The sequence below is a fragment of the Gouania willdenowi genome, chromosome 14, assembly GCF_900634775.1.
Source record: "Gouania willdenowi chromosome 14, fGouWil2.1, whole genome shotgun sequence".
NCBI lineage: Eukaryota > Metazoa > Chordata > Actinopteri > Blenniiformes > Gobiesocidae > Gouania > Gouania willdenowi.
In genome coordinates, this window is record NC_041057.1 from 20763552 (window position 1) to 20776218 (window position 12667).

General features: G+C 37.5%; 1 protein-coding gene across 2 annotated transcripts in view; it reads left to right on the forward strand.

Annotated features, from left to right (window-relative positions):
• The window catches only part of kcnip1b (Kv channel interacting protein 1 b), a 38470-nt gene that overhangs the window by 22061 nt on the left and 3742 nt on the right, over positions 1-12667 (forward strand). Inside the window, exons 1-5 of one of the 2 annotated variants that reach the window (XM_028466026.1) lie at positions 182-436; positions 11334-11458; positions 12126-12195; positions 12290-12360; positions 12456-12563. In XM_028466026.1, the coding sequence (XP_028321827.1) occupies positions 379-436; positions 11334-11458; positions 12126-12195; positions 12290-12360; positions 12456-12563 (432 nt within the window). In that variant the 5' untranslated portion in view covers positions 182-378. Of the gene's footprint in view, positions 1-181; positions 437-11333; positions 11459-12125; positions 12196-12289; positions 12361-12455; positions 12564-12667 lie in introns of those variants that run through there. The other variant, XM_028466025.1, reaches the window with a different exon arrangement.

A 12667-nucleotide genomic window follows, 5' to 3' on the forward strand; every position in this document is an offset into this window, starting at 1 on the left:
GTTTGGATTATTTATTGTTCATTTTATTTATGAGTTGAAATTTTATGAAAATAAAATGAAAAAGCAATTCTGTTCATTCATTTTAAATTGAGTAATGGTGCAGATATGCTTCCATACAGGAGTGTGCGTGTGTGAGTGGGTAAGTGGGTGTGTGTATGTTTGGAGGAGAAAGGATCAGGAATTGAAGAGAGTCAGATCAAAGACGGGAGCCGTTTCCCCGGTGACAGATCCGTTACTGAGTGAGCAGCAGAGCACTGCAGCTGGGGCTGAAAACATCCTCCTCATCCTCCAGAGCTGTGGAGGGAAACCAGAGGAGTAAACACACGGGACCGTTGCTCTCCCAGTTGTTTGACCAGGCTGGTTTCCACTGTGACCATCATGGGTGCAGTGGTGGGCACTTTGACCATGCAAACCAAACAGAGGAGACCATCCAGAGGTAGGCTATTCAGTATATGTGTTAGTGAGAAAAATGAAAAAAGAAAAGAAAAATAACCAACTACCCCTGTAGCTTATAATGCTGTAGCTTATAAATGTTGGCAACACTTGTTTTTGTTTTTATTGTATTTATTTATACCTGATGATAATTCAGTGAAGTGATCTGAATAAGTTAACTTAGTATTTAAACTCTATAGTTTTACTGACAACTGTTACATTACAGTAGTTTTTGAACAAGTGCTTGAAATGTTTTTTTGTTTTTTTATTTTTTTTATTTCTTGTTTATTTCCTAAATCTTTGGTCTACATGACAGCTTGTCCACAGACACAGAGTTAGGAGGTGTAACACCTGGTACACTAACGCAGCTTGGTCGCGCTATCCCGGTGTCAAAATATAGTTGCGCTTCTATACCAAGTTCAACGGTAAAGAGACGCTATGTGTTGTTGGGGCTGGTGATGTGTTCAAATACAGCTCGTAAAATACTTTTGAATGACGTAAATAGCGGACCGTCATATTTTTGTGCTTGGTTTTTCAATTCAAATTATTTCTTTTAAGTGTCTTGTTTCTTCATACAGACGTATGGGAAGCAAAATTAAAATTTACATTTAGACAAACAAAACAATCGAACAATTAAATCAAAACAATTGCAGGATTACATAAAATATACTATTAGCGTATAATGTTTGTGGTTAATAATACATACAAATCAAAACTATGGCAAATATTAACTAAAAATTTAATTTTTTAAAATGTTATCAATGAACAACACAGTGCTGCAGTTGAGGATACTATTACTGTGATAAGTTTAATGAGACTTTACTGTGAATTAAACATAACACTGTCAAAAAGGCATCGATATAGGTGGCAAAAGGACCAATATTAAAAAAAAAAAAATAGAATAAAATAAAATTTAAAAAAAAACCAAAGTGTCAAGAGCAACTACAAAGATAGTGTTGAAATGGACACTCTTTAGTATCACTGTGATAAGTATCATGAAATGCCTGCCTGTGGATGGTGTTGTTTTGTGGGGCCGTGCGGGCCTGTGTTCGTGTTGGTGTGGGTGCTCGTGTTTCTGTTATGGGGTCGCTCCCCATTGCAGCGGGGCGGGCTAGCCTGTGGCAGTGGTCGCCCTCTGGACCGCTAGGAGGTGTGGCCGGTTTCCCGCTGTTCTTGGGTGCTGTCATGCTCTGTGGGGCCGGTATGGTTTGGGATCTGAACCATCTATCCCCTCTGGTGGCCCGCTGTATAGACCATGTAGTGTCATCCTACATGACACTACCCTCCACCTCACTCCCAGCTGGTCTGGCTCACATTTACGTGCACCACACTCCATTCCAACCCTTGGGGGGCTGGATGGTGGGGCTGAGGCTAGGGGGAGGCATCCCTTGTTCTACTAATGTAGTGGCATGGGGGCGGCACTCCCTCCCCTGCCAATCCCACCAATTTTTAGCACACCTCAACACCACCCGCTGGAGGGGACAACCACTACCCCATCCCCTTTCTTTTAATTGCACCTCGTACATTCACTAACCACACACATTCACACAGGGGTTAGGGAAGCCACAACAGGGCGGTGGGTGTTAGCACACACTCGGGCCTGTCGGGTGGGAGCCCTGAAACCCTATGTGGATGGCCTGTCGACTGGGCAGAGCACAAATACATCTGGGTTGTGTAGTCAGGCGTGGTGAGGTGGTGGGCCTTTGGAGGGGCGTTAAGGGGTGTTGCTGGGGACTCATTTTGCGGGGTGTTTTCGTGCCGTGTCAGCTTTGCGTTGGGTAGGGGTGCCTTCCCTCTTCTGGTGCCGCTGGGTGCTGGATTCATGACAGCCCTCTTCCTTGTTCCCTTCCCCCTCACCAAATGAGAACAGTGACCTCTCTTTTTATATTTTCCTGTTAATAAAGTTTTTCTTACCCTTCCTTGGGAAGGTCTGGTGATGCTCACATATATGCAATTTATTTATTTAATTGTCATAATAATACATGCTCTGCTCTTGCAAAAATATTGCACTACATATAGTGTTGACCTTTGACAGCATGTACAGACAAGTGGAAAAAAAAGAAAAAAAGTGGGCATTTTTGGTCAGTTTTAATCGAAGAATATTTGAATATTCTCCAGTAAAATTTCATAAAACGTATCATAGTGATACGAGAGAGTGTCCCCTACAACACTGTAGAGGTTATTTGTCTTGACATTCTGTATTTGATTTCATATTATTATTATTATTATTATTATTATTATTATTATTAATAATTTTTTTAATATTCGACCCTTTGCTGCCTATATCTATATTTAAAAAAACAACACTTTTATAAAACTTCGTTTTTTATAACAGTAAAGTTTAAATCGAAAACTAAACACACAGAAACATGATGGTATTCTATTTACAACATTAAAAATTATAGTCTGAGTTTTACGAGTTGTTCATGAATCCAGCACCGTCCCCTACAAGCCTTTACCGTTCATGCTAGAATAGACGCGCAGCGCTATTTTGAAACTCGCATAGCACGACCGAGGAAATGGGAAGCCTGGATGGCGTTACCGCAGTGCTGTGCAGATTGTGAGATCATGCGATGTCCTTGAAAATAAATCTGTGCGCCTGATTGTGCGTGCGTGCATCCAACAGCCAACCCTGGCGCGTGTGATGGAAAGAAAAACACGGAGCAGGCAGAGGTTAAAGCGGAAGCGTGTGAATTAACACGCCGCTCACATATCATATCTCTCCCCATGGCCTTATGCTTGAAAAGCCTGTTGTCATGACGACTGGGTTGAGGTGCATGAAAAGAGAGAGTAAATGCATACACTTCACTGGAGTTGAAGAGATGGTGGCTGGGATGGAAAAAAGAAGAAGTAATTTCTCTGGCATTAGGGTGACTCACTACCACAGATTGGTTTTTACACACACCTATGAAGAAGCTTTTAAAAAAAATAATAGGGCATCCTTTGTCTTCATGCTCCATTAAAGTTGGATAAGATCAGACAGTAACAACTTGATCTAAGTCAGGAAACTCAGTGTTGCTTGTGGAAAGCAAAGCAGTGAGAGAAATCAAAGGGAGAGTCAGTATAATTATATAACACACACACCAGTACAGCATGGGGGAAAAAAATAAATAAATAGAGCAGTTCCTTTTATCAGTTCAGTTGTTCAATGCCAGAACAGTGACATCTGTGGTATTCTGTGTGCCAGGAATGACTAGTTTGAAAAAAGCACCAGGAATAGAAAAAAAAAACAAACATTTAAATATACAGAAGATATGAAGCTATACGTGAAAAAGGAATGGCAGTGGCTATCCATGCGGTTGTTGTATACATATACCGACATTCTATCTGTACGCAGCGCCCCTATTTGGCCAGTATAAGTCACGTGATAGGTCAGTCATTGGCCAGTTTAGGTTGCGTGACTAAGACTAAATCTTACCTTAAAACCTAACCCTAAAAATTGTTGCGAAATAACCCTAACCCTAAACCTAACTCTAACCCTAACCCTAACCCAATACGTCGGTAACCGTACCAATAGCACCGGGGGTTGTCCGTACGGCAACCGTACAAATAGACACTTTCAAAAGGAAAAGCTTTATAGCCTGTTAGTTTGATGTGTAAACTCAAAACTTTCACATTTTTGAAAGTGTCTATTTGTACGGTTGCCGTACGGACAATCCCCGTTGCTATTGGTACGATTACCGTAGTACACGTACTTAGCGTCTTAGGGTTAGGGTAAGGTTTAGGGTTAGGGTTAGGATAGGTTATAACCCAATATCGCAACAATTTTTAGGGTAAGGTTTAGTCCTAGTCACGCAACCTAAACTGACCAATGACTGACCTATCGCGTGGCCTAAACTGGCCAAATAGGGACGCTGCGTACGGATAGAATGTCGGTATATAGATACGGCAACCGTACGGATAGCCACTGCCTTTTTATAGAGAAAATATGTTTTGAATGCACAAATTAACTTGGACACATATGGATATTAGATTATTAAGAGACTATATCAATTTAACATAACTGAAGAATTTTTCTATCATTGTTAGCAGATTATTATACCTAGTAAAGTCTCTGTTCAAATTAAAAACTTGTATGAACTGCTTGACTTGTCATTAAATGTATCCAATCATTTGATTTGGGTTGAAATATCAATCAATTTATGTACCTGCCAGTTTGAAAATAAGCGTGTTGAGTAATGAATTGTAGAAAAGACACGATAATCCCAGCTGTGTCGTTTGCTTCCCATCCAAAATAATTCTTTATTGACAGTCACATACGTCAGAACAAACTTTGAACTGTTTTTGAGTTTAATTTTGCTTCGCACTGACATTTCAGCCCAGTCTCAGAGTTTGTGAAACTGTCTTATGTAATGTTTTTTTCATGCTGCAGTGCAGGAGATGATTTTGTGTCGAAATATTTTTGTTGCAGCGTGACATGAATTTTTGTTCATGCTGCGTGGCAAGAATTTGTGTTAAGCTGCTGGGAACAATATGCAAACCGATGTACATCAACAGGATGTATCACCTTTAACATAACCCTTCACCATAGCTCTAACCCAAACCCAAACAGTGACTAACAGTGAAAACCTCATGCATATGTGTGTAAATGGATATATGTAAAACCCTGTACATAACCTTTTCCTTTTTTTTCATACCACATATAACTTAATTGTAATTTTTCTTCTATGTATACAATAGTTAAATCCTGTTTTTATTCTATTTTATTGTTTTTCACAACACAAATGTTGCTATCTTTTAATATTCATCATTTTTGTGTGTACATCGTTCTATGTCACACTTGCTTTGGCAATGCAAACTTGTTTCCCGTGTCAATAAAGCTGTTTTGAATTGAATTGAATGAAATGCTCTAATAAGATCAAATTGCACAAAAATGGACTTGAGTTTGAAAGTCATGTTGTGACAATCACGTTGGCACAAACCAAAACAGAAAAGTTCCTTTTCGTGACAGTGTCACATCTATTTGTATTATATTATATTTTCTTTCTCATGAAAAGTCTTAAAAACATTTTCTCATTAGAAGTGTTTTATGTCATGCAGATTTTTTTATTTATTTATTTGTTGCACCTGGTGAAAAAAGAAAAAAATATTCATCATAAGGAGGTTTTTCCTTCTTGTACAATATTAACCATATATTATCAGAGTCAGAAAAATAACTTAACTTGGTTGTTGGTGCAAAGAACAAAATACAAACCAGAAACAATAATAATACTAATACTAATACTAATAATAATAATAATAATAATAATAATAATAATAATAATAATAATAATAATAATAATAATAATTTTTATTAAGAATAAAGTATAACTATATACATATATACTGTAAAAGTGCTGGCTTGATATATGATGTAATAAATTAGTGCCTTAATGATAATGTATTCCACGCTTTGCTCACTGAGTCAGCTCAGACAGGATCAATATTACCAAATGAATATTATTACAGTAAATTAAATCATTTCTACGAATAGAGAAACAGTCGAAATGTTTCATTATTTCTGTATCGTGGAATCTAAGCTCAGCTGTGCAAACGAGCTGGTGTAGAAAGATTTCAGGCATTAGTGTATATGAGTTTGCACCTGGAGTAGCAGAGAGGATCATTATTATTTAGTTTACCATCTGCTAACACCAGACCACTGTGTGGTTCATTACAATAGATAGACACACATTATGGCCATACAGTAACGTAAAATTGTAGAATCTTCTCCTACATGTACAAAAAAAATATTATTTGTGTTTTGTCACCTGAATGATAAAACCGAGTAAGAGACAATAAGAAATCTTGGCTAACCCAGCCCGAAGGCTCTTCTCAACCTGTTCATATCATTGTGAAAGTGTGATACGCAGCACAGATGATGTTAAGAGCAAAACACGCTGGTGTCCTGAAGCTGTTGCAGCAGCTGCCACTGACAGCATGAAGAAGACAGACACATTTTCTCATTATTCCCATCAATTCAATGCATGACACGTGCCTACATGCACGCCCCGCATGTGCATGTTTGTAACAGACTTCCTCTGCAGACGTTAGAGCTCGGGTGATGTTGAGGAAAACTCCCCAAAAATCTATAAGAACAATCGACCCCATCTTTAATGTTTTGAGTGAGCTTGTTTTTCCGCTTGGAGCGTTTGTGTGTGTCCCTCCAGTTGTAAAAGCTGAGTTCTTTGTCGATACATTCCTATACTTTTTGCTTTAGCGATCAATAATTAGAGGGCAAAGCCCACGTGGCCTGGGAACCGCGTATGTAAGCAAACGTGGTTCCTAGGTACAGTGGCGCTAGGAACCCCATTGTAATCGCCCTGATTTTTATTATTATTTTTCGACCGTGCAAGGGAGGGCGTTGCCAGGACGCAAAAACTCACGTGTCTGCCAGCAGGTGGCGCTATAACTAAGGCCTATAACTCCCACACCCTATGTAGCACATTCAAAACCTTCACATCCACAGATTCCCTGAATAGCACTGAATCATCTGGGCGAGGCCCCGCCTATTTCCGCCTCGACTTTTGCCGGAGCAAAATCGCTAAAACTGGAAAACCTACCTTTTCGAACTCTTCCTTGGGGTTTTGTCCAATCAGCGTGAAACTTAGCACGTAGACTCTTCGGTTGGACCTGATCTAAAGTTCAGGAAATGATTTTGGTCAGGCAAAATATGCGCAAATTATTAACGAGTAAAATTTTCTAGCTAGTTATAAAAAACGCGAACTGGTGCATATCTCAATCAAAATACTTGCTAACAACACCAAATCTGAGATCCTTGGTTGGCATGTGACTGTGGGGTTATAAGCAAAATGTGAATAATGCACACCACTAGGGGGCGCTGCAAATATGGGAAATTTATATCTCTTAAATGGCAAGACAGATTTTTATCAAACTTAGTGGGTATGACCTTGGGTCGCTCATGAGGTCATATCTTGAAGTTAATCACGATTGGTCAAAGTGGGCATGGCTTATTACAACATAACATTGTCAAGCTTATTTTTTACAATGCTTGCCCAGCTTGAAAGGACATGGATGGAGCACAAGTGAGACGTGAGGCCAACTCAGCTTTTAACCATTTATTCAGTTTTGGTTTAGGTTTGTAGCAGCAGCAGCAGGTTGAAAACCTTGAGAAAAAAGGGGTGAAAAGGAGAGAAAGGAAGAATGAGTTCTATTCAAATGTTTTCCAATGAATGAACAATCTGACCTTATATTTTAAATAATGTGTCTTTTAAATAAATGAATTTTCTGCTACTTAATATTTCATGGTTTCAACCTAAGATATGTAACTAGTTTTAATTGTAAAATTAAATCATATACTTTGATACACCTATTTTAACCATTTTAATCAAAGTCTAACTTTTTAACAATGTATTTTACCCATAAACTTATTTATTCATTTTATTTTATATATAAACTTATCTAAAACTCTTAACCAATATTTATTGCTCTTAATATTTTAGAGATGTTTTCTTAACATAAATTACACTATGAAATCAGAATATATTTATATCAATTGAATCAACTGTAAACCTAATGTGCTTTGACTAAGACCCCTCTGGTAAACACATGGTAAGGCCAAACACTATGTATGTAGAGTTACCTTAAAGTTGGGTCAAAATAACATACAAACATACACTCAGCCTGTGTTCTTTAACGTGACACATAATCCAACTTAAATACGTGCTTTTAGTAACTTAACTTTAAAAATAAACCATATAAGTTCAATAAACTTGAAGCCACTCACCAACAACATCCCTGAGCTCCTCCACTGCATTGTCTGTGTGTCTAAACAAAGGTGTGACTGATTACCAACCAGGTTGGAGCATGAGGAGCTTAGAGCCAACACTCATGCTGGTGCTCCCCTAGTGTTTAGATGCAGAACTACACCTACATCTGACCTAAGGTGGAGTGGACAGAACAAGTTGGAAAAGAGGAAAGGTTGAAATTGTTGTGAAAGGTGTTTTCTTCCGGAGTATTGGATGCCTTTGTTCGTCTCTTCATTTTTGGCAAACCAAACATATAAATAAACATTTATTTCAGCTGAAATATTATGTTGAGGGCTGTAAAATTTACAGGGTATATAAAGAAGAGCACACAGACCACCCATTCCAAAAAGTGCACCACTAGGTGGCGCTATAATGGGTGCAAACGCATTTTGGCTTGTAACTTTCACATTTCAAATCACATCTTCCAATGCTTCATATTCACATGTTCACTGCAAATGGCACGATGGCTTGTGTCCTGACGCTCGCCCCAAGCCCGTCATCCTTCGTGACGTTCTTCAATGGGCTCCGTAAAACTTGGGGGCGGAGTCACGCGGGAAGGCTTGGCCTCCTTTCATAACTGCTTGCAGTTGTAGTTTGTTTTGTTTTGTCTCTTTTACATAACATAACATATTTTTTATATATATATATATATTCTCCTCCTCATGTTCTTTTTTCCAGCGATGCTTTCCCACTCTTCCTCCTCCCTCGTATTAATCAACACCTCTTTCCGTTTTTTTTTTTTGTGCTCTTGTTTTCATTTCATCTCCATTATATCACACTTCTGTCACAGTTGCACATTTGTGAGAAAACCCTTGGCGGCAAACATCTGTGCAAAAGGTGGAAGCAAACAACACCTTTGTTGTGTTACCGTCATGTGATAAATGGCTTTTACTCCCAGCAAATAATATGCATCCAAAATAGGTTTGACATTCTTTTTTAATCAGTTAATCAAGCGTATCCTCTGCTGCTTATCATGGCTGTCCATCTCCATGACAACACGAATGAGAGGGATGAAAACTGGAGCTCGGGAGAAGATGGAGTGCAGATCCAGTATAATAGAATGATGTATGTCCAGATAAATGTTACTTGACAACCTTTGATCTGTGCGAGCATTAGCACGGTGGCTTTGAAATTAAAGATTCAAAGGATTTAGATTTGGAAATGTAAATTTAAGTCAGATCAAGTCAAAGAGCTGAAAAGCAAGACTTAAAAATAAGAAGTGTTACCTCTAACAGACGCTGCTAGCTATAAACACAATTTCACATCTCTGCTCTAATCTTGACACGACTGATGAATAATTGGAGATGAATGAATCAACACCTTCATCCAAAATGAATGCCTGTTACATTTTCATATTAACATCTTTGGTTTTAAAGCAGAACTAAGTAACTTTTTCACCCTAATAAATCCTTCTCGGAGTCCCTGTGAGGGTAATACAAGTGTTTATGGGATGATTAGGTGGTCTTTCTTTGCTTCCTGCTGTTTCTGGCCAGAAAACAGCAACTTTCCTGCCTCTGACCCGGTGGCAAGGTGTACTGCTTGACGGCAGCCCAATACAAATTAATGCTAGATTATGACCATCCCCGTGGCTGCACATAAGATGATTATGGATTTTTGAACAAATGAAAAAACCCCCAAAAAAACGTACATACCCCAGCTTTAAGACATGTAAGTTAAAATTGAGGAGTTTTGACCTGACTTGCCTTGAAGAGCCTTGACTCGAGACTTGACTCTGGACTTTAGTGACATGACTTGAGAAGCAGTGACTTGTTCCCAGCCCTGGCACACATTAAGAATAGATTATTTTTACAAGAGTTTACTGGCGTTAGCTTTGCCTGTGTGAAAGCTTTCCGAACAGAGCACTCACTCAGCATTTCAAACACTTTAAAATGAAAGACATTTGAAACACTCATATGATATAAATGTGGGGTCCTTTCATCAGTCACACGGTGGCTGCAGCTGCCTGATCAAATATTTGATATTGTAGTATATCTTTGTCTTGTTATATCGGCTTTTTATTTGTAAGCCTGTTGGCTTCTACCTCTCCCATGCACATACTATTATTATTATTACTTTTTGTTGTTGTTGTTGTATATTCATACATCCGAATTCATGTTTTTTTTTTTAATTTTTTTTATGTTCTTTTTTTTTTCTTTTAATTACACTCCAAAGTGCTAAATAAAAAAAAAAAAAAAAAAAAAAAAAAAAAAAAAAGAATTTAATATTGAAGTCCATGAAAGAACCTTTTTTTTTTTTATTTTTTTTTATTTTTTTTATGTTTTTTGAGTTTTGGCATAGATTTTTTTTTGTCAGATGCCTTTCCTGACACTATCCTCTGTATTTATCCAAGCTTTTAGTCTTTGAGTCTTGCTCAACAGCCCAAAGGAGTTTGTAATAAAAAATTGTAAAAAGAAATAAAAAAATAAAAAATTTTCAATGAAATTTGACACATTTTATGTTCTATTATTTTATCACTTTATTAGTGGTGTTTTCGACCTGTCAGCTCAATTAAACTCAAAGTATTGATTATTGATTCATCAAGTTTTGAAAAGAAATGATCAACACACTTTGATAGAAAAGGCTAAAGATACAAACATTCCCGTGTTTCTTTGCCATCCTGTGTCACAAATACGAGGCTTCGAATTTCATTTCTTTCCTTCTACTCTCGTCCATGTTTGTGAGTCCATGGCTGCCTGAGGGTATTTTCTTTTGGATGTTTGTTCATGTTTGTGAACTCATTGCTCTGTGCTCTGTCGGATGCTGGCTTGTTTGCCCTGGAGTTAGTCCCTATGAAAAACATTGGCTCCAAGCAGGAGCAACTCATTACTTTAGTTTCAGTCCATCCCCACAGAGCTCAGCACCTTGTCACCTCCATGCACTTCTTCTCAAACCTTCTCTGTTCCTTATCCAACTACTCATCTGGGTCTGGATTACTTCTGCTTTTATTGGCATCGCTGTCCGCTCTGTTTCTGCTGATTAATCAGATTACATTTTTTTATTTTATTTTGCAACATTTTACAGCAGCCCTGACAATATCAAGCTCCTCTGGGTTGTATCTTCACTTGTTTCTATTTCTAAAGGAAGCAAAGATGCTACACATGCAGGAACTGCCTAGATCTTGGTGTAATAGTGTTTCTATGCTTTTGTTTCCTGTAGATAAAATAGATGATGAGCTTGAGATGACGATGGTGTGTCACAGGCCAGAAGGTCTCGATCAACTGGAAGCCCAAACAAACTTCACCAAACCCGAGCTGCAGATCCTGTATCGTGGTTTTAAGAATGTAAGTGCAGTTCTAAGGTTGAATCTAATTAAATGAAAGGGCTTTCGCAGTGTTAACAAAAGATCTAAATTGTAATTTATTGAGCAATTTTTTCTAAAAAAAATGTACATTTGTGTAGTAGCTTTCAGTTTGCTAAAACATGTTGCAGGGAATTGGGTTTGTAAATGTAAATACAGTATAGCAAGATTATTGAATTGTGTTCATTCTGGTCCCATTAAGTTTGGTTTAAAAATAAAGGATAAAAGTAAATATTTTTTCTTTAGATTTGGCAAAAAAAAAAAAAAACTGTATTCATAAATATTATTCTAAATTATATTTAACAACAAAACCAAAGTTTTTCACATTTTTTGAACGAGTTCAAATATGAAAAATAATTGCTGAATATTCAGAAATTACTTGACATTTGTCTTTTTAGTGATCTCTGATTTATTTTGGTTTTAGTTTTTTATTGTCTGTTCATTTCTTGATTGTTCTTGTTATGAACAGTCTTTGTAAATATTTAATGTGATTGTAATCTGAGAAGAAGAAGAAGAAGAAGAAGAAGAAGAAGAAGAAGAAGAAGAAGAAGAAGAAGAAGAAGAAGAAGAAGAAGAAGAAGAAGAAGAAGAAGAAGAAGAAGAAGAAGAAGAAGACTAAAGTAATACTTAACAGTCTTTTGTCTTGACAGGAATGTCCAAGTGGAGTTGTAAATGAAGAAACATTCAAGCACATTTATGCACAGTTTTTCCCTCATGGAGGTAAAGCTGCTCCTTTTTCTTATTTCCGTCACTGTCCTAAATATTTTGAGAGAAAACACCTTTAAATCTTACATACAGTACCTGTGTGTTGCAGATGCAAGCATGTACGCGCATTATCTTTTCAATGCTTTCGACACAACAAAAAATGGCTCCATAAAGTTTAGGGTAAATTCAAACACTTTTTAAACACATTTTGTTACCATCTTCAGGATGAAATTCATCATCATCATCATCCTTTTTCATGGCATGTTGCATGGCAGGACTTTGTAATGGGGTTATCAACGCTTCTGAGGGGGACGCTGAGAGAAAAACTGGAGTGGACATTTCACCTTTATGACATCAACCGAGATGGATACATAAACAGAGAGGTGAGACTATAAGATGGAATGACAGGAACTTCTTTATTTCTTTTTTCAGAGTGACCAAAAAAAAATAAAAACAGTAAATGAAAGTCAGGAAAACATTAATTTGC